Source organism: Sycon ciliatum, chromosome 7, assembly GCF_964019385.1.
Source record: "Sycon ciliatum chromosome 7, ocSycCili1.1, whole genome shotgun sequence".
NCBI lineage: Eukaryota > Metazoa > Porifera > Calcarea > Leucosolenida > Sycettidae > Sycon > Sycon ciliatum.
In genome coordinates, this window is record NC_088649.1 from 6,774,868 (window position 1) to 6,802,045 (window position 27,178).

General features: G+C 47.7%; 1 protein-coding gene across 1 annotated transcript; it reads right to left on the bottom strand.

Annotated features, from left to right (window-relative positions):
* Positions 1 to 414: 414 nt before the first annotated feature.
* LOC135820844 (uncharacterized) lies at positions 415 to 27,178 on the bottom strand. The gene is made up of 13 exons (XM_065333885.1): positions 26,021 to 27,178; positions 21,908 to 22,213; positions 20,228 to 20,370; positions 18,573 to 18,733; positions 17,805 to 17,938; positions 17,149 to 17,269; positions 15,871 to 15,992; positions 12,269 to 12,471; positions 11,780 to 11,935; positions 4,743 to 4,935; positions 4,254 to 4,423; positions 2,798 to 2,979; positions 415 to 1,878 (listed from the first exon to the last, which is right to left on the bottom strand). Exons 1-13 carry the CDS (start codon positions 26,783 to 26,785, stop codon positions 1,400 to 1,402), a joined length of 3,135 nt encoding a protein of 1,044 aa, XP_065189957.1. The 5' UTR covers positions 26,786 to 27,178; the 3' UTR covers positions 415 to 1,399.

Here is a 27,178-nt window from a genome sequence, read left to right on the forward strand (position 1 = left end):
ATTATACTATTGATATTATGCGTACCGGTACATGTATACGGAGGGGAGTTCCTCCAAGTACTGTTGTGAAGAGTGAGGGCCCTGGTGAGCAGTACAGGGGATCCTAGCCAGACGGACAGCAACCACAGTCAGCACACATGTGCAGAGGCGACCAACAAACTGATCTCTTGAAACCTGGTGGCACACCGGGGTGCGGGTTTCGCTTGCCGGAGGTTAAACCTGCGGCAAGCAAAATCCGCACCGTATGCCAATGTACACTGTCAATGCTGCGCACCGGTTCGACTACTAGTACCTCGTGTACAGGAGGCTGTGGCATAGCATTCAGAGCCAGGGAATTGTAAGACATTTCGGATTTCATTTGCCTCATCCGTGCAAACTCAGTCCCGGCATTGCACCACAGCGGTTCATCAAGACTGAGCATACTGAATTATACCAGAACCACAAAGGAACTTTGAAGCTAGGCATAAACGATAGATTCTGCACAGCAGATGCTGCGCGCATGGGGCAGACCGGATTATATCAGCGTTAGAAACTAGAAATTATAAATCATTGCTACAAGTAGATTCATTAGGTAAAGCTTAGAGTATGCAGCAAAATTATTACCATTGTGTCCAGAGCCCTGAGCCACACTACTGTGTGTGTGTAAGCACCTGGGACAATAAGCCGCACAGGCATGATTTCACAAACTATGTTATTCCTACACAAACGTACTCAAAGTAGTCAAATTCACCTTTGCCTGTAGATTTAGCAGTAGCTTGTCATTTCTGTATTTCCGTTCCGTTTGTTTCTGCAAGTAGTAAGTTGGGCGTTCTTCAGAGACGGCCAAAATAGCGACAAGAAATCAGATTCGATGATTCGTCAGAATGAAGAGGTTGGTTCAGCATGTCGCAAGTTCCGCTGTCCGTGCGGTTCCGAGCTGGCTTGGTATTCAAACACACTGAGCCGTACTTTAGCCTGCACAGTCGGCGTATAGCCACGGCTCCGAGAGCTTTCCGCAGCAGCGCCGCCTCAAGACAATCGGCGGCTGAGCCATTCAATGTGCCAGGGCATGGCATGAACTTTGTGTACAGTGTGCAGCACATACACATACACATACATACACCTAAGCACTGCAACAGAGCACACACACGCACGCACGCACGCACGCACGCACGCACGCACACACACACACACACATACACACACACGCGCACGCACACACACGCGCACGCACACGCATGCACGCGCACACGCACACACACACACACGTACACACATACTGTACTACAGAGCCAGCATGGGTTTAAAACATCTAGTCTCTACACACGGCACGGCAAGTTCGTACGCGACCCTGGTCGTTGGAATTACTTGACAGTTCGGCGAGTCGATCCCGCCGACCCCGGTTTTCCCCCCGATTATCTTACAGACCGCCCTGTGGCTTAGGAGGCAGAGGTGGGGGCACGGCCGACGTCCACGGCTCCATAGCAACAGCTGTCAGCGGGTTGACGGGCGAGGGCTTGTCGACGGAGCGCCGCGGCACGTCCTGGGGACTTTCCAGCGGCAGGAACTCGTTGCCTGGTGGTCCGTCGCCGTGACCACGCGGAGGCAATGCAGGCGGCGGACTGCCCTCCTCGACCGGCGAGAATTTGGTGAACAGGCGCTGGCGGAGTCCGGATAAAGAGGCGGGGTTTTGCTGCAGGCCCAGTGCACTCATGTCAAGCATGCCATCAGTGCTGGCCACTGCCTCATCGGAAGAGTTTTCACCGTCACTCGCAGCAGCTGCTGTCGCTGCTGGTGTGGCTGCTTCCTCTTCCTCGTCCTCTTCCTCTTCCTCTTCCGCAATACTTAGTTGCGAGATCATTGAGGTAGGCCTTGACGCGACGCGTAGTGGTGCTCCAACTGAAGGCACAAAGAACACCCGTATGGACAAACACGTATTGGAATACACACACATGTGCACGTGCATTCGCACGCACACACTAATGCACGCACACACGCACTCATACATACACTCACGGGCACGCACGCACCCCCCCCCCCCCAAGTACGCATGCACGCGTCCACTCACCCGCCCACACACACGCGCATGCATCCACCTGCGCACCCACGCACGTACCCACTCACCCACCCATGCACCCGCCCACACACTCACCCGCCCACCCACGCACACACACACACACACACACACACACACACACACACACACGCGCGCGCGCGCGTGCACACACATCAGCACGCACACACTTTCTGACTGTATAATTTATCTCGTTACTTTGGCGGACTGTTATCCTAACTCGTGATTACCAGCAGGCACAGTGGGTTGGTCAAAGACCATGATTGAGATACGAGAGGTACCTGGTTCAAGTCCTGCCTGGGAGCGGTTTTTCCAGCCGTGCTGCTACCCACAGTCACCTGAGAACTTGTGGCCAGGCACAAGGGGTACATGGATGCGGCTAATGGGGTCTTTCTCGGCACTTGTACCACTGGTTGTGAGACTTATCCACTCACCCCCACTGTTAGGCGCTGCATCTGCCGCTAGGGTTTACCGGGTGTTAGCGGCCATCGTGAGTTCCCTTCGGGAATGGACACGATAATTTACTTTTTTATTTTTATAATCATAACTCGTAACGTATTGATCCTTTCTCTTTCAGTCACGGTAAGTCATGCGAAGACTAGCCAAGCTTGCTTGGTGATGTCAGCGCCAAAAAAGGCGATGAAAATATAATATGAGTCACACATTCTTGTCTTCAAGATCGGTTGTGGGACTCATCGAGGGCAGACTGTAATCGTAATAAACACAACTCAAGAACGGCCATACCGTGTGTCGTCTTTCCCAGGTCTTCGACGAACTGCTGTACTGCCGGTGCGCTCATTGCCCTCTCGCCCTCGCGGAACAATGCTGCTGTCTGCTCGGCCGTCGGGTGGAATGCACGTCCGTAGTAGGGGAACTTCCCGTGATACCACTCGCCAATGGTGCGTGTGATGTAGTTGCGGCTCTTCCTGTTGAGTAGATGCAAACATGCACAGTATATGGTGGCTGAAAAGCGTATTGTAATGGTGCAGGATTCGTGATGGTATTGTGTGAGATTCTCCCGTGTCTGCATATCCTATTTTTAGCATGCATTCTGTAGTACTCGTTGCTCTTTTGTGCATGATGTTCGCCGAGAAGGTAAGCTGAAGCGATGTGTGGTCTCATGAACCCGAGGTCCTAGAAATCTCACACTGTCATCACAATACTAATAGGTAAAAGTACTACGACACACGAGCCTGTTGACATTGAATGATATCCTGTCCTTTAAAAAGAGAAAATTTTAAACGGTTGCAAATCCTGCGAAACATCACAATGGACACTTGGCATTGCAACACAATAATTACGCTCGTGCCCAAAACCTATGGGACTACCCGCAACAGGAGGGCATGCGCTCAGGGCCCTCACTGGGCTGGCACCTGGCCCACGTGTACGGTCACCTCTCGACTACTCCCTTTGGACACTCCACAGGGGGGTCGGACACGGTACGGTCACTACAATATTGACCGTACCACTTTTGCCCCTGAGGTGCCCCGTAAATCACAAAAATACACTGATCTGGGCTCTAAGTTTCAAAACCTTTCGGCTCAGCACCCCCTCCCCCATGAGCAAATTCATGGTACTTCAGATGGCTGACCTTACCACACTAAAATACCTTCCGGCGCCCCTGACTCCATCACATGGTATTTTACAGCATAGCCCCCGCGCACATACCCACCCAGTAAAGGGCGCTGGACTCTGGCTACGGTAGACCCTCTCCATCAATTGTGTGACGTCATAGTTATGGCTTTGGCGGTACCTAGAGTACATGAAACCCCGAGTGTGCAGCTCGGATGGGTTGCAGCCATGGCGAAATTCCGTGATCACATCATTTTAGTGACGCAGTGTGTACAAGCAGGATTCAAGCAGGTCTCTTTCTGCGTAACTGCAGGTCAGATTTTTTTTATTTTTTATTTTACTAAGTCCACTATGCTCCCGATTGAATGCGGAAAGTGGTGGCGGGGCCCTGCTGCTCAGCCGACCTTTGTGGTCTTGGCGTCTGCACAGACAAAGCGCGCCAAGAAAAATGGATGTACACCTTATGCCACTCCCAGCCCCAGATCTGCAGTGTGGAGATCAAAATATGATGTACTCCCAGAACTTCGCCGCAGCAGACACCCATGCAGAAAGCGTCAGAAGCTGCACATTCTGGCTTTCTAAGGTACACTTGTCGATAGCACCATCACTACACACAGACAGTATCTACCCAGTCAGAGCGCCATAGAGCTCATCAGCTTCTCCAGCACACCAGCCATCGTCCAGGTCACCTGACCAGTCGCCCTCCAGGAGTTGGTCCGGGTGACGCGGTTGGACCAGAAGGATCTCACCTTGTCCTACAATGTCTCGACTGTCACCGTTCTTAACGGTGTAGAACACCTGCAGCCGGTATGGGAGAGTGGAATTTACAAAAAAAAGGAGAATGGAAATAGGACAAACAGACAAGCAGAAACAGAGAGGCAAGCACAGATAGACATATGACCCAGTCACGGTCCAAACTTTGATTCATTTGAGTTCAGCTCTCTGCCTGCCGGTGGAATTGTTCAGGAGTTCTCATCTTGTATACACGCAGACACACATACAGGTTTGTGATGTTCCCTACTTGCACCCTAGGCCTCCGGCTGTCTGCATGGTATTACGCCAGTGGAACCAAACTTGCTTGCCACTTGTGTTATAAGCCTATTGCAGTGTACAGTACCTTGAATTGTATAGCGTGCGGGGCCACACCACGGCTGGCACTGCCTAGCGTCCTGAACAGCTCGTACGTCAGATCCTCGTCATCCATGGTGCTGAACCGACAGCCTAGGTTCTTCCTGGCTCTCTGCAGTGTCAGCATGATCTTCTCCGCTCGGTTGAACGATACGGGTGCACCGGCATCAGCAACGATGATCCTAATCCATGCCCCCCCCCCCCGAAACAAACAAACACACACAAACACACACACATACACGCACATATTATACGTATGCATGTATACATACACATGCACCCACACACACGCACAGCCGCACACGGACCCATGCATAGCCAACAAATTTGAGATATGGGATAGTGATCTCAGTTTAACCAGCTATACAACATGATTCACACTCGTAGTTCATGTTGATAATGGGTGAATACTGTAATGTCTTTCATTCCACAAAATTTGTAATATCAGTACAATATTAAACTCCGAACTTAGAAGTTGCGACTTCGGCGGTAATAGTCATGAAGTTGGTTGCTCCAACGAGGAGTACACGCTTCTTGCCGAACTTGACACTTGACTGACTCACGACTGCCATCCGGAGCACACGAGGAGCACGTCGCACCTTCTGCTCGGCAAACCTGAAAGAAAGCACCACTCCCTGCTCAATACACAGTGTTTCGGGGAATTCACCCCTCATCAGTTGAGCTTGAGTAGGCTGAGGAAGATTGTGCCTGAAAAGCACCACTTATATACTGCTCTCCAGGCCAAACCATCACCAGGGATACAAACTTACAGAGACGCTTTGTTTCCAGCGCGACAAACACCTCGTGAAGCCCCAGGTAGCAGCGTGAGTCAGAGTCACTCATGGAGTTGTGCTAAACAGACTACTCAAGCTCAACTGATGAGGGGTGAATTCCCCGAAACACTGTGTATTGAGCAGGGAGTGGTGCTTTCTTTCAGGTTTTGCCCAGCGGAAGGTGCGACGTGCTCGTGGTGTGCTCCGGATGGCAGTCGTGAGTCAGTCAAGTGTCAAGTTCGGCAAGAAACGTGTGCTCCTCGTTGGAGCAACCAACTTCATGACTATTACCGCCAAAGTCGCAACTTCTAAGTTCGTATTGTTGTCCCTCACGCAGACGTGCGACTAGTTGTTGGAGGTGATAGAATTGTGAATAGCTATACTGGCTCTCAACGTCTGTTTAGCACAACTCCATGAGCGACTCTGACTCACGCTGCTACCTGGGGCTTCACGAGGTGTTTGTAGCGCTGGAAACAAAGCGTCTCTGTAAGTTTGTATCACTGGTGATGGTTTGGCCTGGAGAGCAGTATATAAGTGGTGCTTTTCAGGCACAATCTTCCTCAGCTTACTTAAGCTCAACTGATGAGGGGTGAATTCCCCAAAACACTGTGTATTGAGCAGGGAGTGGTGCTTTCTTTCAGGTTTGCCGAGCGGAAGGTGCGACATGCTCCTTGTGTGCTCCGGATGGCAGTTGTGAGTGAATCAAGTGTCAAGTTCGGCAAGAAGCGTGTGCTCCTCGTTGGAGCAACCAACTTCATGAATATTAACCTTAATTTGGCCGTCACAATAATTCAGCGTATTCTTGCAGTTTTTCTTTTGTTTCGGCTTGTATTGGACCAATTAAGCATGTTTATAAGTTTGAACTGAATATGTCAATGCGTTATGGAAATATTTGTATGTTCCCAAAAGGGAACGTTGGCCGGATCGCGTACCAAAATGACCATGGTTTTTATGAAGGGAAGATGCAATATGATATAATGGATTATGTTGTCTTGTAAGTGTTTGTGGAGCAATGCAAACATGAACAAGCAGTAATGGAGAAGAAAAAATATGTAATAGTCGTCAAAGAGTGTCCAGCAATGTTTCTTAGTGTTTTCGGCTGCTACCGTTCGCGTCTCGTATACACCGTGGCATTCGATCCTCGATCGAAATGCAGTCGAACTCCACACTGAGAACAGTAACATATCGTGGTTTGTCTGCACCATTTACAACGACATTGTGTTGTCCACATTCTTGTTGTCAAACGCGCTTGTACTGCACATCAACAGCAAGACACTGGTGCTTCTGGGCGCGGTCGGCTATAATAAAATAGGACGGCGATCTCGGGATGAGCCTGGATGTAGGACATTGGCTTGGGGCTCACCGCTGCTTGAAAAATTGGCACTCTCAGATCAGTTGTAGGAATGTGGAGCGAGACAAAAAGAATTACAAGGAATCTCTCAAGATTGTCGGTCTCCGAGCTAATGTTGGCCTTGTCTGTATCGCGGGTATCGCGCAGTATTTACTCGTCCAATAGTGTTTAGAGATGTACAGGGTGTGTATATCTCGCGATTGGCAAGTGGGTGATGCTGTAGTGATCTCATGGTGATCGTGAAGGGATTTGTCCAGTTCAATTTCAGGACGCCTATCGTAAACACCAGTCTATTTCACCCAACGCGTTGTTCCAGCGGGTTGGCGTTTTTTTTTGCGGTCGTACTCACTATCAACAGGGAAGGCACCAACATCATTATCCTCTCCATTCGTCACGTGGTAGTTGTCTAGGTCCATATCTCTTGCAAGTTCGATGAAACCCTTATCATCCGTTGAATCATCTGATTACTACTCTATTTCATCGTCCACGTTCAGATCAACGAGAAGTGGTGAGCACACATGCTCTTTCCCTGGGCACAGCAAATTCACTGCATCAGAATCACGGAATCATTAGCACCATGCAGTTCTGAATTTGCAGTGCTCAGAGAAGGAGCAAGTGTGCTCACCACTTCTTTTTTGAGTTCCTGAGCTGCAGGATGCCTTACCCCAATAGCGCTTACGTTCAGATTGCCAGTAATCGGTGGCGCTAGGACTAAGTCCTGAAGTGTGTTGGAGTTCTCAACAATGTCCTTAGCTTCCATTGGAATCACTTTTGAGTCCCTTTCCAGAAAGGACTCTGCTACTGTAAACCTTTCCCTCTGCCGTACCACATTACAGCTAAAGCGATATTTTCTGACAAAAATGCAACAGCGCGGAGGAAAAGATCATCGAAAGTCCAGGAGAACGCCATAAAGCATCCATACTTTGCTGAATATTGTTCAAGTGAATCTTTTTACACAAAAGAAAACCTACTTCAGAAGTATATTCCTTTGGAGACTGTTTAGCAATCTTCACTTTGGCAAATGTCAGCCTCGCACAGCATTGCTGTATTCTGCATGCTAGTGAATCACAAATATATGACCAAATTTGGTTACCATGGAGACGGTCCAATTACCATCAAAACATCAAAAAGGCTCCATCAGTTATATATCCACGTTTACGGATGTTACAAACAAGGAATATGCGCTAGATATACTGGTTCCTGAAATCAGGTGAAAATGAGGTATATCTGGGTCTCGGATCTGGCCAACGTTCCCTTTTGGGAACATCGAAGAAAGACGGCCGGTTACTATGTGCCATGATCAAATTTCCGGTGAATCTTCAGGCCAGTTGGGTGGCCATAGTAGCAGAGTGCACTTCTTACGTGTGGATTACTCTGAGAAAGACTGTTTTTCACACCAGAGTTCTCAATTTCTGAAGAACGGCCGAATACCGAAAATTCACGACATTTCGCGTTATATCCTGATACTTGAAAATTTCAAAACCTGACAAATATTCCAAGATTCATGATCATCAGCCTTCTAGATTTGTATATAAACAGAAAATGCGGAGTAAAAATGAATTTCCCTTGACCAAATCGCATGCGGAAAGAAATGTTCCCTTTTGGGAACATTGGCCAGATTAAGTTAAACTCCAATTATAGAATTATTTGCGAAAAGCAAACAGCTGTCCGAGGAGGTGCGAAAGCAACGAGGGAGGGCAGTGGCCTTACCCCTTTGGAGCCCGTCCATACTAAAATCGACGGCATTCCGTCGATGGGTTTTGGGCGGAATTCTAGGCGCATGATCGCATTTCTTCTTGCTCGTATGGTGCTCAGTGGCGCGTCTAGGGTTTATCCTTCGAGAACACATTGAAAATCGGGGTGGTTTAGCATCAAAATCGTGGAGTTACAGGCGATCAAAGTGCGCGAAGTAAGCGCGCGGCTCACGCGAGCTGCGAAGTAGCTGCTGACGGAAATATATATTGTTTGAACTGAAGCGCATTTTCAGTTTGCTTTCACGATGGACGGGGCTCAAGAACTCGGCTCTCACGATGGACGGGGCTCAAGCCCTTGACCATTTATTTTCTCTCCAAGATGAGAATGACAGTGACTCGTCTTTAGGCGTTGGTCTTTCATCCAGCGACAAGTCCCGTCTTGGCACTGAGAGCAGTGACGACGACGACGATGTCGGGCCTGGCGCAGCAGCTGCTGTCGATGTCCACAACGCCACCACCAGCGGAGGCCTTGACGGTGGTCGTGGTGCTGCTGCTGCTCCTCGTGGCCGTGGAGCGCAGCGTGGAGGGAGAGGCTATGGTGGCGGCAGAGGCCATGGCCGTGGTGCTGGCGCTGCAGCTGCTGTACCACCTCCCCCAGATGTCCTGAAAAGTTGGATCGGCGCGGACGATGAAGCGTACGGTACGATGCCACCGCTTGAGCTCCACTCGGTGCCTGGCATTCGTGCTCCTGATGGATTCCAACCTAACAGGTGCGTAGACTTCTTCCTTTTATTCTTCACCGAGGAGCTAGTGGACCAGCAAGTGTCCTTCATAAATGCCTACGCTGCTGACAACATCGAAACTCGTCCTTCCTATGCTTCTCAAGATGGTACCTGGAAGCAAACAACAATTTCTGAAATCTATCGCCTAATCTCACTTGTATGTATTTTTGGTTTCGACAAGCTTCCAACCCTGGACAGCTACTGGAACACATCACCACCATTCCACGGCCACTGGGCTCGAGCAGTGATCCACAGCAGAGAGCGGTTCAAGGCGCTGCTGTGTTTTCTACATGCCGTCGACCACCGTACGGAGGACGCAAACAACCGGCTGCGTAACGTTTCGTTTATCACGGAATACTTACTGGACAAGTGTCGGTTCCTGTATCAACCTCACCAGAAAGTGTGCGTGGATGAACGGATGGTAAAGAGTAAAGGAAGATTCGGTTCCAAACAGCGCATCGCGAAAAGCCAGTGAAATGGGGTATAAAAGTCTACGCCGCATGTGACGCAGTTACGCACTACAACTTCAACTATGAAGTATACGCCGGTCAGTTCAAGTTGCACCAAGTGCCAAAGGGCACTCACATGATGTCACTAGGAGGATGGCTGTGGGTTTGGAAGGCCAGGGCTATGTAATGTACACGGATAACTATTACACATCCCCAACTCTAGCCAAGTCGTTGCAAGAAAACGGAATAGAACGTATCGGAACGTGCAATCCAAACCGCATTGGGTTCCCTCGAACCATGAAGAATGTGAAGCAATTTGACAGTCAGGCTGCCAGAGGTGATATTCGCTATGTGCGACGTGGTGACTTGCTGCTTCTACAACGGAAGGATCGTCACATCGTCACAATGTTGAGTGCGATCCACTCTAGGGCTGACGGTGTTCCTGTGCAGCGCCACACTAAAGTGAATGGTCAACATAAGTTTCTGGACGTGTAGATGGCATCTGTCATTGACACCAAGTCTTATAACCAGGGCATGGGTGGTGTGGACCAATTTGATCAGGATACGGCAGCTTATAGGGTGCTACGCCGATGCAAAAAAATTCTGGAAGACAATCCTCTTCGACTGTGTGGAAGTCGCGATGGTAAACAGCTACGTGCTCTTCCTTGAGTGGTGCGCTGCCAATCCCAGCCACATCTATCAGCCAGCCAGGAAGAAGCACACCTGCACTTCAGAGCATTAGTTGTGTGCCAGCTTGCAGGCATAGGACCTGGTGCAGCTGTCCCTACCGTCATCAGCCCTCGACAGCTGACGCCTGTCGCACCTCTTCTGCCGCATTTACCTTGTCTCCGACGTGAGAGAGTGCAACTGCCACTACTGCTACAGCATGGAGAAGGTCGAGCGGAAGGTGAACGTCATTTGCCACGTGTAGAACGTCAGTGCCATTGGTACTGTATTTCACTGGTTTTAAGTCGACCCCTGTATCCGAAGGTCTTAATTCTGCTTTTTAAAGTTATCTCCCAACGAAGCACTACTAACCACTCCCTGCTACTAACACATCAACAAATCATGTAAATATTCCTTATTGGAGGGTATAACGTCCCAATCCTTGAAAAAGGCCAATCAGCTGGCCAAAATGTGCACACATGGTGCACTCGTGCATGCAGAGCAGGTCATGTTTTTTAAAGATACTGACAGTTCCCGGTTATAAGTCGAATCCCGGTTGTAAGTCGACCCCCACCCTTTCTCCTTCTATTTTTAGTCGTAAAAGGTCGACTTACAACCGAAAAGAATACGGTAAGTGCCGTGCAATTGTTATCGCATGACCTGACTATCAAGTACAGTAAAACCTCGTTAGGACGAACTTCAAGAAATGAACAATTTTGTTTGTCTTATCCGGAGTTCTTCTTATCCAGATCTGACAAAAAATGATATTATGTATATCATTGTATATCATATGGATTGTACTTATGTGAAGGTGCATGTTGTGGCACGTGTAATGTATTTTATTCATAGCATAAGCCAGCAGCCGGTACATGTGAGTACCGGGTGCAATGAATTCGTGACAGCATGTACTCCGCCTTGTACCATGCTCTCAATTCGTTTTTCGTACAAGAGGCCTCGATTATCGGAAAAGTACAAGTACAGCCAGTGCACGCGCATGTGGACCGAAAGTTCGTACTACGTGCTGATTTTGTTCAAATCACGCTTCAAATTAGTTCGTCCTCACGAAAGTTCGCCTAACAGAGTTCGTCGTAAACGAATAATTTTGACTTAATATGATGCCTGGCCAACCATAGGATTGGCTCTAGTTCGTACTAATGGAACGTTCGCTTTATCAGTGTTCGTCCTAACAAAGTTTGACTGTAATTGGTGCTAGTAGTGAACACCAGAGGATAATTTCTAGTTCCTTGGTCTTTTTCTCTCCTATAAATTCATCCTCAGCTCTCCATCCGGGTCTAACAAATTCCCACTCACTTTGCTGTTTGTCTCTTGAGCAGTGCCATGAGTCCCGTGTGCTCCACATCCTCACAGCTCGACAAGTCCAGGATGAAGTCCGGGTAGGCACCGATGTTGGTCACGTTCATCACGCATCGCAGGTAACGGCACATCGGCACGTGCACATTCAGCCATCTACACGGCGAGGCAACGATGCACACCAGAGAACAGCAACAAGACAGACAACCAGATCCAGTCAACCTTGTGAACGACGACTTCAGGTATAACAACAACTGAAGAATATTCACACAATCTTCGGACCTTATGGCCATAGGACTGCACATACTTTCAAGTTCCCAATAACGACACTTTCCCCATGCATGGTCCAGGTCGTTATTTGCGAGGTGGACTCTACACGATCAGAAGATGCAAAGCACACAACCGTCTACAGTGAGGAAATGCATGCGAGGCATGGAAATAGCCAGTGCTGAGAAAGAAACACTGTAGTTCAAGTATGTTCACCCGTACCTGCTCATTGCGACGGCCTTCTGCTGCAACGATCCGGTGCGGCTGACATCTTTGTCGGACGGCAGCAGCGTGACGCAGGCAAGGGAGATGCGGAATAGGAACGCCAGCGCTCCTACCGGCAATCTCTGCGCTAGCGCCGGCACGAACAGGAACATGAGAATGTCAATAGTCACACCGACGTGAACGAGAGCAACCAGCAGTGCCTGCAAAGACGAACACAAAACACAGTGGCGTCACACACACCGTACGGCCAGTACAACCAACGTAGTACCACTTCCCCTCCAGAACGCCGCAGGGATGAACTTACTGTCATGTTCTTGCATAGCAGTTTTTCCTATGCAAAATCTCAATTGTGGCGTAAGCTACAAAAAACATGGATAGCCTGTACATGTATGTATGGCAGTTTTCTGCGTGTCACTGTGATTTTCGAGTAGCAGTAGATCGATTGTGCGTAGCAAACTGCGATGCGATACTGGATAAATTCATCCCTGGATGGTCCGCCTAGAGCGCATGTAGAGCGCTAAAGCGTGAACTGTGGGCTGAAAACACCGATCACAGTTATGGGCACTTCGGTCTACCGGGCACCCTTTGGGCGAGTTTAAATGGTAATATTACTACTCTTTTGCCACTTTTTGTGGATATATGTTGGACTCAGTAGAGCGTCCAGCCCCTATATGATGTCCAACCCCTATATAGAGTCCATTGGTCCAAAATCCACTGTACAGAGTCCAAACTTGGAATCAACTGTGAGCTCAAAGTTTAGATGGACATCACTCCCTGTATAGAGTCCAGCCAATTGGCTTCACCCCTATATAGAGTCCATTGGTCCAAAATCAACTGTATGGAGTCCAAACTTTGAAATCAACTATAAGGAGTCTTTATGTGGACAACACTCCCTGTATAAAGTCCAGCCAATTAGGCATCCCCTATCCAGAGTTCGAAATTAGACATAGGATATGCTGTAAGCAGTGAATATTAACCAGAAAACGGCCTCTCCCTTTAATCCTTTACATCATTTACTTCTCAAGATAAAAAATAAGTATTGAGGCGCCACTGCAGCCATTTCATTACATGAAAAACCCTACAAACACCATCCTCAAATCAAGTGGTCTCTTCGCAGACGCTGGAAATTACAATATCTCAATTATGTAGTGTTGCCAAATTATTGTGCACGCACACACACACACATGCACACACCAACACAACGCCAAGAAAATACTTAGAAAAAACCAATAATCGAAAGAGAATAATGGAGAGCCAAGGATTAATTATTTGTTTTCAAATTATTGTGCGCGCGCACACACACACACACACACACACACACGCACGCACACACACGCACGCACGCACACACACACAAATTTATACAACGCCAAGAAAACACCAAGAAAAGAGTAGAGACACAATACACACACAACTCCAACAGCCATGCAAACGTCCACCCACTTACACGTAAAGTCAAGAGGAATAACAAATAATTATACGAAACGAATGCATACGTGGGCGGATGCACGCACGTTTACATACATGTAGTAGTGTAAGAGAGTAACATAGTGCAGTAGTCAGCATAATACTAGCACATGCTGAGAGTGCAATAGCAAGCTTCACCATTGCTCATGGCCATGCAAATGTTCAGCAGCACTCAGTTCCGCAAGCTTCTGAAGATCAGCACACCTGCAACAAATAGATAGCACAAGGATACGCTTATTACCGTAATGATGCATGGGAGCACACAACTACCAAGTTCTCAACGAATGTGATGCTCAATGAAAATCCATCCACACAAAGACCTGTGAACAGGTGACGGTGGGGACAATAATCTACTAGTAATACGAGGAATAAGATCGTTTGTGCACACTCAAGACGCACAGACACACCGCCATACATGTAGTGTACACAGTGTTTCACTTCACTGCAACTAAATTGAAATGAGATGATTTAAACAATCTGTACAGCGTTGCAGTCAGTCAGTCTTCCCCAAGATGGAAATGCAATGATTTGTTGTCACGAGGCAGTTTCACTGACACAATGTCATGTTTGTGACATCAAAACGGTTACTTCATGGAATACGAGTACATGTATTAGCTTGAGAGGCTTTTTCTTGTCATCGGCATACAAGAAATCCTCCTCCTCCTACTACTAGTACACTGGCACTGCGTTTGTGGATCCCATGGCATTTTGACATCATACTAGAGCCTAGTAGAGGAAGAGTGTCGTGGAGTTCACATAATTATCACAGGGATAAAAATACATTTCTCATGAAATAAAATAATAATTGATGATAGCTATACGATCGTATACGATTGATGCAAAGTCCTTGCAGTCCTTGAGGACTATTACGAAGTGGTTGATTACTTTTAGGGCATTCATTCAAGCAACATCAAACAAACGCGATACGATCCTTGAAAATGGAAAAAAATTCAAGCATAACGACAGAACAGCAGACCAATCGAAACGAGTAAAAGCTTCCTTACCTCAGTCATCGTCCTGCCATGTAGTTGGACAGCCTTTTGACACGGTGGTACAGGCAGCTCTTGTCCAGTCAAACAGGGTATCCTTGTGGCGTCGAACGAAAGAGAGTGTCAGTGTATCTGACTCGTCAGATTGGAACTGTGCTGAACTTTTCTCGTTCTCCGCTTTCTGCTTTCATCCCTCGCTCTGATGAAACCGTTCAAGCGCCTTACTAGCAGCAATGGCCAGCCAAACAGGGGATCCTTGTGGCGTCGAACGAAAGAGAGTGTCAGTGTACCTGACTCGTCAGATTTGAACTGTGCTGAACTTTTCTAGTTCTGCAATTTCTGCTTTCATCTCGCGCATTGTTGAAACGTCTTCAGAGAACCACAAGACGCTTTCCAGATTTGATTTTGAACGTCTCCTTATCCTCCTTGGTTACCTCGAGACAGATTTGTCAGCAACTGCACAGCCGAACTGGCAGCCATGGCTGAAGTAAAGAAAGGAATGCGCTGCCATGAGGCAAGCAAAACTGAAAAGGTGTCTGTTCTCTTTCGGGCACAACACACAGGACGGCGTGACTGGACAAACTGGACTCCTAGATCCTGGACCGTGAATAGGGGACTTGTAGAAAAAGTGTACTCCTTATAGGGGATTGCGCGGCAGGATGAAGCTGATCAAAACTGAGTGGACTCCTGGACTCTGTATAGTGGATTTTGGACCAATGGACTCCATATAGGGTGGTGGACATCATATAGTGCATGAACTCTATACTGAGTCCTACATATATAATAATAATAGTGACATAGAATGCCATACCTATGGCCTTTCCTCATCAAAATTATATATGTGATTCGGAGTTACGGACAATTCAAAGTTACGGGCTGTGCCCGGTCCCGGACCGCCCGGATAAGCGATGTATGAGTGTATTAACATACGGCATCATGTATGTGGACCACACACATGTGTCATCCAAATGCTACTCACTCATCACGCAATCATGTGCCCCCCCCCCCCCCCCCTTCACTCTTCGCATAACGGATCATGCATTTGGTCCATACACATGCATGCTTCCACTGCAGCATGGCGGACTGACCAGCCAGCCATCACATGCATGCACGCTTCCACTGCAGAATAGTGACATAGCTCACCCTGCTGATGGTGGTGGACCAGCCAGGCGCAGAGTCCACCCAGACGGGTATCTTGAGAGAGTGGCGTGGGTGGAGCAGCAGGAGGATCTCACGCAGGAACTCAAACGACTTGTTTGCACTGGCTACACGTGTACATATACATCCAGATCACACAGAGAGAGAGAAGGAGAAGAACAATGCGACAGGGAAAAAATCGGATATTTCGGCCAAACAGGGTACGATTTAGCGGTCTTTATTGCTTTTGTGGACGAATTGGGTGACCATGCTGGATGAAACGCGGTCCGACCAAGACCGTACTGGTCGTACCGTGTGTGACGCCCCTGATCTCTTACAAAGTTATGTTGTTCAAGTTGGTCTGTTTTGGCAAAAGGGATAAGGAACTAAGTCAGTGGACTCGGGGATGAGGAACTAAGAGAGTGGACTCGGATGGAGAGCCAAGGATTAATTTATAGAAAAGTTGTCCTAGAGCTGGTAGCCAGTTAGTTGTATAACGTCAGCACCGTCGGTCAGTGTCGTGCAATGTTATCGCATGAGCTGATTGTTTACTAACTGGTAGTGTTAGGGGACATTATAGCGTCACTTGTACTTCCTTGGTCATTTTCCTTTTCTATAAACTAAGAGAGTGGTTTCATATCTTTGTCATGTGACTAAATTTGTGCAGAAAGTGATCATGTCATGTGGACAGTGTAACCAACATGGCCACTGACATCATGTGACCCATAGATGCAGGGGTTGAGTGGAGTTGGAACCAAAATGGCTGCCTGCCCTGTATGGTCATGTGATAGATGTGAAACCAGTCTATACAATCTCTACATATGAAAGCACACATAGACTTTGCCTGCACACATGGACTTCGCGTTGAGCAAGAAACTCGGAGTTGCAACACACTCTAAAAACCTCCTCTTTTGTGCCTTTTGCGTGTAATATTGTGCCACGTTATGGTGTTCAGCCCTCTCCTCTGGCAAAAGGTAACCGTGGCTCTTTGCATAATCCCTACTGAAGGTTAACACCCAGCACTACAGTACACAAATACACACACCAACAGAGGCACACATGCACAGGGCCGTGGCAGCTGGTCCGGCCGATCCGGCTGTGGCCGGACCACTTTTTTCAGCACAATGCCAAAAAGTGCCCAGAATGCAGGATTCTGCACCCTTACTTCAAATATTTCCCGGGGAGACCCACCCTCCAACCCCCTCAGGCCAGACTACCTCCAATGGTAATACTACGCGCCTGATACAGACACACATCATTGTACACGCCTTATTGAAGACTTACTGAAGAGAAGGGAAACGCCGGGAAAACCGGCCGCCATGGCCGTGCTTATCGGGATGAGAGACGGCATGCGCTCCAGATACTCACTGACACTGTCAGGGTTCTCATAGTTGATCACATCAACCTACACACATCAGATATACATACAATATAGTGTAGTATTATTCTAAACACAGTTTGGACAATGAGACAGAGAAGAGTAAACTAATGAGGAGCAAGAAATGCACAATCAGCAGGTGAGTGAAACACAAGAAAAGTCCCGAGCCAGTGAGAGAAGCACATTAAAAGGTCTGGCCTACAGGACACGGCCTGCATGACGTACATACATCATGCATCGCATACATTCATAAGTGTACAGTAGTGTACGCATAACGGAGTCCAGATATTACTACATATAGGTTGATGTCATGGATGAGTAGATCAAGAAGACGCATGTATAGGTGCTTGCTGGTGCACCTCTGTGAACAAGGGGTGGAGAGAGAGGAGGGAGGGAGAGAGAGAGCGAGAGAGAGAGAGTAGGGCGAGAGGAAAGAGATAGAGACATAGAAAACAGAGTGCACCAACAAAGGCGAATAACACAGTAAGAGAGAAAGATCTGCTAGACCACACGGCAATTCCAGCATGATGTGGCACTGCCGAATCATCTGCGCACGACTTACAAACTTAGAAGACATGCTGAGCATGATCACGCCATCGTCACGTGGATCTTTGACCACCATGCGCCAGTTCTGCAACGACAACTGGACAATGAGCTCTGGTTTGGTGCTGGCCACATCACTAAACGTCAGGTCTCCTGGAAGTAAGTGATAAACAGAGGACGGTGAAGCGATGTTAACACAGAAGTTTGCGAAAATCCTTTTTCTATAATAGTATATTCATAACTTTCAGGAAGTTTAAATCAGAAAAAACCATTGCTCTTTTCAAACACAGACGTGTCATCCTAGTATCTCCATGCGCCAAGCCATCCTCCCAAATATACAGACAGTGGAATAACTGGGAGACAAGAGAAGAGCCATCGGAATGACGGCAGGTGAGGGGCGGCTTATCCTAGAAATGGGCTAAGGTTAATTTTATCTGGAAACAGAGGTGATTATGAGGCCTCCCGGAAGTTATCAACTCGACTCAGGTGAGGAGTTGCTATGACAACAGCATGCTCATCTGAAAACTTGTGCATGGGCTTCACCTTGGACTACAGTGTGTTTCAAAAATATAGACATGTGATTTCAAAAAACCGTTAGGCCAGCATCTCTACCACATAAAATCTCGGAATTGAGCGTTGATATCCGATCGCTTAAAAACCTATATGAGAGTAATTGGGGAAAGGACCGGAGCAACATTCTGAAAAAAATTCTCAGAAGCTCGAGCCAAATATGAAATATTTCAAAAAATACCATGCGTCTATATTTTTGAACGGACTGCAGACTTACGAGGTAGAGAGTCGGGTGATCGAGACTGCTTGTCGTCGCCTGACTCCGCTTTGTGAGCGCATGCGGGCGAGATGAATATGCGCTCGAGGATGTGACGGAAGAACCGCGAGTGCCCCTCGTAGTGGCCCGAGGGGTGAAACAACGCTAGGCGTAAGCGCTCCCTGGTAGAGTCCACAGAGAACACACAACGACAATCTCTTTGAAAGGCCTGATCATGTTCCTATAGCACACAGTAACAGTATTTCCCACACTTATAAGGCAAATTCGATCATAAGTCGCACGCCCATCTTCAGGTTTGAGCCATATTGCTTCAACAGTTTATTCATTGTTATAAGTAGGAAGTCAGACTCGATTGTAAGTCGTCGCATCACCTTCTTTACTCTTGAAGTCCAATGTAAAAGGTGGGACTTATAGTCTGGTTTACCGGGTGTTAGCGTCCGTCGTTAGTTCCCTTCGGTAACGGACACAATAATTTACTTTTTTTTAATGGTGTGGGAAGTACACTACTACAGTACACTACTCACTATTGTTTTTTTGGAAATATTTTTTATATTTTAAAATCTGCAATGGACTGTCATTAAAACAGAAACAGAAAAATAATAAGGCACCCATTTTGATAGTCTAGGGGATGGCCCACGCCTGGTAAAGAGAATAATTTAAGTGCACAAATTTTCGGCCCATTCCAATTTTGGCCTCCCAGGGCTAACACCCAGTTCGGCCGCATCAAATGTTCCGCCTGTCCTGCTGCCGCCTGTATACACTGTCACACGGAACAGAACCTTGCAAAATAAAATTTCGGTCGCAAGAAATTCTCGGCCAAACACAACCAGGCCGAAAATAAAATTTAGTATGCGCCGGATATTTGTTGATTTACAGTGCTCACTACTCACTACACACTGTCCTCACGTGGACCACTAATCAACACTCCCGTCCCCACGGAAACGGAGCACCAACAATTACTGAGCCAACCAAGCCAAGGCTAAGTAAAAAGTGGGGAGGCTTCCTGCAGTTTCATAAGCAGTTAAGAGTAGAGCCCACACACTCTCTTCCATTAACACTGCAAGAATTCAACTCATTTCACAATAGTAGTACTGTGAAATGAGTTGAATTATTGCAGTGTTAATGGAAGAGAGCGTGTAAGCCAAGGCTAGTAGTCTCTATATCATCTACCAAGCCCCAGTCATGACACAAACCTAATCAAAATGACGACGCTCATACCTTGTTAATCTGGGCGGTCCGGAGCCAATCACAGCCCGTAACTTAGAAACGCCCGAAATTCGATGGAGAGATACGCAGAGAAATATGAACAGCCTAAGCTACGAGGCTAATCCCCGAGTTCTTCTGAACCCGACAGTACTCTACTTCAAGTACTCTAGTTTCCAAAAATTTCGGTGCTCAATATGTTCGGCATGAGGGCAAAAGGCCAGGTTAGGTGAACAGAAATTTTCGGTACAGAGAAGCAGTTCCCTATTGGATTATGTGTGTTAGTGTTTGTTCGGTGTATTGAAATTTTAGGTATGAAACAGATGCACCGAAAGTACCGAAAATAAAAGTACACCGAAAATTTGTGAAATTACAGTACTCATTATACGCACATGACTCATGTTGAACTGTAACATAGTAACACAATGTGGTGTCTGTACTGCAATACTTACTCAAACACTCTCAAGAATGTATACTGATGGATGGGTAATAGTAGAGGTGTGCTGTAGAAGGATACTAGACACAGTGTGGCCACCAGTATGTTGAACAGCGGCACGTCACTGAGGCTGGCCTCCTCGAATACTGTCTGACCCCACTGAGCATTGGAACAAGAAGCAGCAAGTAATACCTATGCATGTACAGGGACTAATTTAACCGGTATCGCATCGCAGTTTGCGACGCAAAACACAGTGTCTGCGATTCGAAGTTCGTAGTGAGTCGCGGTAAACTGCGACACAACACACATGTTAGCTAAGTATGGCCCTGGACATAGACTTGTAGTTGTAGTGCACGCGTAGCGCATGCACATGTGTAGCTTTACAGTGTGTGTGGCTGGTTTGGCGCCACGAGATGGCGCGCCATGCACTGTGACTAGATTAGACTGTGTGTGTGTGGTTGTCCAGCCTGCACTGCAGCACTGCAGGTAGATTTTACACCATACGCACGCGCGGGCCACGGGACCATGGCCATGCATGTCACACTATCTCCGCACGCGCACCGCGTGCACTTGGAAACTAACTACCGTATTATCTCTAATATAAGCACAGTCTCCAATAATAGCACGTCTCCAATAATAGAACACCTTGGGGCGGCATTCAAAGAATAAAGTGATCAGTCTCCATTATAAGAACACTGTGTAAATTCATTGTCTGTACCGGCGAAAAAACCCTGAAATGTGTGTGTCTGACATGAATTTGGCATGGCAACAAGCCTCTGAAATGAGGGTGAAATAACAATGGAACAGTCTCCAATAAAGGAACGTCTCCATTAATAGCACGGGGCGGAGGTACATTGAAAAATTAAAGACCGTGCTTATATTAGAGATAATACGGTAACTAATTACTTACTTGAAGTGCAGCCCAGGAAGCACGAGGCGAGTGTCGACAAGTACTTCACCTGCTTTTGAGATTTAGACCGCGTTGCTTCACTAGCAGTAGGCGTCTCGACCGTTCAGGACTTATCTTTCTAAAATTCTGCTAGCCTTATTGATGAAGCCTCTTCACTGCCGGCATGTCTGTGAAGCAAGGTACTGTGGACAAGTGGATTGCTGAATTTGATCCCAAAAAAGAATGGATTCGCGCAGAGTCGAGTGGTGGAGCTGTGACCAAGATATTTTGCAAGATGTGCAGGGAGAAGGCGTCCTCGCTTCGTGGTTTGAGGAATTACAGCATGGCGTTCGTTGACGGTATAAGTGGAAGTGCACTGAAGACTGCATTGTCGACGGAAAAAACTGCTATGCAAAATTGTTGCGTTGCTATGCAAACGTCGGGGTGTGTAGCAATTATTGCTATGCAATTTTTTTGAAGTAAATTAGTCCCTGATGTACATACAGCGAAAATCTGTGTGTGCACATCCAGTGCATGCGCACATTTGCATGCGTCTCTTGCGACGAGCGTATACATGGTACATACAATGTGTGATAGACCAGCACACACTCACAGCACAACCAGTTACGCTGTACACGCATCAATGTACACACACACACGCACGCACGCACGCACACACACACACACGCGCACGCATACACCCACATACACACGTACACACACACACACACGCACACACACACACGCACACACGCACACACACACACACACACACACACACACACACACACACACACACACACTTACCAAGACCGTCATATTCATGGCAAAGGTAACCAGAATAATAAGAAAGGAGCGGCGAGTGCCAAGGAACAGTGCCATTACAAACACACTGAGCAGAAACGCAACCCCCGGCACAGCCACGTAGATCATAGTGGCTAGGAGATTACAGCCGTACGGGTTGTATGGCACGTCGGTGATATTGACGACTGCAGTTGCTGTTGCTGACGCGTTGGAAGCTGCCGTGCCGTTAGCTGTTGTATTTGCAATCAGCTCCTTGCAGGCTTGACCAAACAGGTCCTTCAGCCGTGTTCCCTCGGATAGCAACGCACCCTGAGCAATTGACAAGAGAAACGCTTATGAGCCAAGTGGCTCAGGACATTGTTGAATGATGATGATGCCGGTTGTTCAATTTGGCAAATCCAAACGGGAAGTTTCTTGACAATACCAAGGCAGTGTAGAGATTAGGTATAAGAGACAGAATTACTTTAAACAGTTTCCTCTGAGACAAAAATGCGGTAATACTCATAAAAAGGACACACTTCAGGCTCTTCACGAACATCCGGAACGTTTTTGGTTTCACAAGTATACTTTCAAGCCTTCTCATCAGGTGAAATACAGGCAAGGGAAAAGGAACAGGAACAGTGGATTAAGTACAGTAAGGAGGTGGTAACACAGCGCAAAGAAGAATATAGCTAAAGTAAACAGCAAAAATACGTGACCTATACACATAGCAATAATGACACAAAGGTGCAAGTGCGAGAAAACTCAATAAGTGTGACATGTAGTGCGACAAAAAGAGACAACTACTGGACATAACTAACGAGGTTTTGACGACCTACCTAACAGCCTAAGTGTGAATTTAATTTGCTTCTGCTTGCAAAGGTTGGGTTTCTTTGTGTGGATGTATACGGCTTCCAAAACATTCAATGTCAGATTCCGGATAGTTTGACGACCCATTGTATGTGACATTTGTCGATGATTCTTTCTCGTATTTTCAGTCCGAGGCTCAGTGCCTCCAATTTTGTGATCTGCTGAGGAAAGTTGTTGATGGTATGTTGGATTTTACGTGTGAATTTGAGGACTCAGATCGTCTCACTTTCCTGGATGTGCTCGTTGAGAAGTTGTTGTTGATGTTGAAATTTTATTTTGTATCGCAGACCAAACGGGCAAAGGTAAGTCAATTGATGGTGGTGTTGCCAGGTCGGTCTATCGCAAGCCTTCGTTCGCTGGCTTAGACATTGTTTGGGATTCGTTTTGCGTGACACTGTATAAGATGAACTTGTTGCGTAACTTGGTGGATCGTGCACGTCGCCTTTGTTCGTCCTCGGGGTTGGAGCAGGAGTTGGAGAAGTTATGTGCACTGTTTCGTCTCAATGGATACCCCGAGTCTGTTATTGTGAAATATGCAACTGAGACCAGTCCAAAGAAGAATGTTGCAGTTTCCACTAATCCACTGTACCTATGTTTACCGTGGAAGGGCGAGTCAGTATCACGTATGGTTCAGCGTCGGGTTAAGTCTGCCGTGGAGTCCAATTACCATACTGTTCATATTCGCTTCATCTACTCCACGGTGCGTGCGTTCACGGTGAGGAAGGACGTCCTGCCTACACACCAATTATCCAAGTTGATTTATCACTTCGAGTGTCGGCAATGTGAGAGCCGATACGTAGGTAGGACTCTTCCACATCTGGACGCACGCATCCGACAACACGCACCGCTACACCTTATTCCACAACACGCACGATCCACTCGACCACGGAGGGGACGTCCAGCAAAGAATCATCCTGGTACAAAATGGTCTAACGCAGCGGCATCAACACCAAGCAACGTCACCTCACAATTAACTAGACCACCGGAAAAACAACCGGACAAGACACCTACTGGCGTGGCAGTGACAGGAACTGCATCAACTAGAAGAATGACAAGATCGGCAATGACGGCGATGGCAGCGTCTAAAGCACTGACATCAACACCAAGCAACGTCACCTCACAATTAACTAGACCACCGGAAAAACAACCGGACAAGACAACTTCTGGCGTGGCAGTGACAGGAACCTCATCAACTAGAAGAATGACAAGATAGGCAAAGACGGCGATGGCAGCATCTAAAGCACTGACAGAGGCAACGGCTAGGGTCCACTCGACTAGCCATTTGATATCGGATGTGTCCACTGCACATGCTGATTGTTCTGATCTTAGTTCTGATAAGTATGAGTCGTCCATTGCTAGTCATTTGTTTGAGCATCCTAATTGTCGTGCTGTGTATTCAGATGATTGTTTTTCGATTGTGTCATGTGTACGCAGTGCTAGATTGCTGAATGTTTTGGAAGCCATATATATCCACACAAAGAAACCCAACCTTTGCAAGCAGAAGCAAATAAAATTCAAACTTAGGCTGTTAGGTAGGTCGTCAAAACCTCGTTAGTCATGTCCAGTAGTTGTCTCTTGTTGTCGCACTACATGTCACACTTATTGAGTTTTCTCGCACTTGCACCTTTGTGTCATTATTGCTATGTGTATAGGTCACGTATTTTCGCTGTTTACTTTAGCTATCTTCTTCTTTGCGCTGTTTTACCACCTCCTTACTGTACTTAATCCACTGTTCCTGTTCCGTTTCCCTTGCCTGTATTTCACCTGATGAGAAGGCTTGAAAGTATACTTGTGAAACCAAAACTTCCAAGATGTTCGTAAAGAGCCTGAAGTGTGTCCTTTTTATGAGTATAATTTCTGTAAAACATATCATTTTTGGTGTAACTTCAATTTCGGTGATTTCGGTAGAGAAACCAGGTACCTAAATTTAAGTTACACCTATATGCACTAGCCTGAGAGTATGCACTGTATGTGAAGGGAACGCTAGTCACCTAATTCTATATTACGCCTGAAACCTGGCAGGTCGCTGGCACCTAAAATTACATGTTTTACAGCACTGTAAAGTGTTTTCGCGGCGTTTTTAGTTCGCGTTTTCAGAATCCGGACAGGTTTGCGAGGTTTTAATTCTGCGATTGCAGAATGGCATTCTTGCTAAACCTGTGGCGTTCTTGCTAAACCTTTCATGGATCTCCTTTTCGCGCTGTCTAAATTTCGCGATTTCCACGCGGTCGCGAATTTCGCAGAAATTAGACCATCGCAATAATTTCACGGTTAACAGTAATGACAACAGCACTATGCCTGTACAGTGCAGCTCAATGAGCTATAGTCACGTTGAGTCCTGCACTAGTCACGGTGCACAGCCCAGTGTTCACCGGTCTGGGGATGCATTGCGCGGGACGCGACACTGACCGGCAAGAACGAATTTCATTGAGCAGCGCTGTAGCATGCACTCTCCCATAGTAATGTTGCGCACTGCTGCGTATAGCAACGGCGAGCAGATAATATGAATTCTGTTGAAGATGCAACAAGAAGAGGACGAAGAATCTTCATTCTCCTCGTGTTGTTAGAAGTAGCTCTGCCCATGGGCATCACAAACACTACTGGACAGCCAGGAACCTTTCTGCTAAGAGATTCTTGTGAAGATATGAAGATTACGCGAGAGCAATGTGGATTGCAGTGCGATTGGAGGCAGGCTTATTCACCAATGCAGACCGTAGAACATGAACCAACCAAATTCTTGACGTTGAGCGACATTGACATACATGTACAGGATCGTCGGTTGCCGAAGAACTGGGGGGGGGGGGGGGGGGGCGTCGGCTTCCTAGCCAAGACCGTTCTTATTTTCATGTATTACAGCCAATGGGCAGTGGAGTCACCGTGTGCACATTGGTATGCTGTGAATGGTGAAATTCTAGCCGGGCCGTTTTTCGGCGCTCTGTTCTTTGGCGTTCTGTTCTTCGGCTCTCTGTTCTTTGTCGCCCAATAGTAGTGTAATGCTTCACAGCCCTTGCAGATACAACAAGGCTTGAAAGCGATGCTGTCAGATGTCAAAAATCTAGTGGCTAATAAAGACTTTCGGATTCCCTTTGCCCATAGCAAAGTACAGGATGTGGAGGGTGGGCCCCTCGTGTTGCACGCAGGCGTGATTTTTCTGTACCAAGAGTGGGTCACACATATACACACACAGACAGACACACAGACATAGACACACACACACACACACACACACACACACACACACACACACACGCACGCACACACACTCACCGTGCTATGCATGTTGATGAGAAACGGCATCATGGACAGCCCCATGAGCAGCACGTGACGGCGCAGAGACAGCTGAGAGTCGCTTGTGAACAGTGGCCGTGACAACAGCATCACCATGCCAACCATCTGCAGCTGCAGTATTCTGACGAGCGCCTCCAAATCATCACTGGGTAGGAATTGGGAAATGATCGGCACATAGCTGATGACGGACGTTATACCCCTCGTCCAGCTTGTTTGGTTCAGCATGGAGTGGAGCAATGGGAAGCAAAAAGCGCACATGACCATCAACGATAGGACCAGGTGTACGAGTGTGGTGATCGCGACCACTAGGATGTGCCGTCTGCCGTGCCGACTCTCCACGTCGTAGTGCGCCCTGTGCAGATTGTCCAGCAGCTGTTTGAAGAATCGCTGGTGCCAGGCCTCGCTGTCCTGCCCGCCCTCGCGCATTTTCCAGTCCAGGTACGCCGCGCCCAGCGCCGACCCGCCGCTCACTGTGCTAAGATGGTCGATACGCACTTTCTCAGCCAGTAGCGACTTGAGCACACCAGCGCAGAACGCTATCGGGTGATACCCGCCGCTGCTGGACAAGCACAGTCCCACGTTCTCGGGCGCTACTTCCTGCAGCAGTTCGTTCATGCGACGGCTGCTCTGGCGGCGCAGCAGTCCGATTCTTGGCTTGCTAGCTGCCCGTGTGCCGGCCGTCGACGATTGGTCGCTAGCGCTGGGTACGGAGCTATGCCGCACGTTTTCAGCCGCGGAAGCCATGATTTGCGCTAGATTGACGGCTCGACAGGTTGATTTCGTCCGAGCCAAATGGTTGAGTTTATCCCTGTGATGGTATTTGCTCGCAGATGCAACTGTAGCGGAGTCGACATGGAACTGGGAGGCAGAACCTCCGGTCGCTCTCAGGGCAGCTCCTTTTGACGGGCAAAAAATCAGGCGCGCGCAGAACGAGCCGTCACAGCCGATACGGTCAGTTTTCCGTCTCCGACGTGTACGGCTCAACACTCAACAGCGGGTCACTCTGTGTCCTTCCCCAGTTCATGCACTGCTGTCCAGTATACTAACGATCGCGTCAAGCCGCCTCAAAACAAAAAGGAGAGGCATTCTTGCCAAGCTCGGCTTCATGTCCCTGCTTCACGACATCAGCCGATCAGA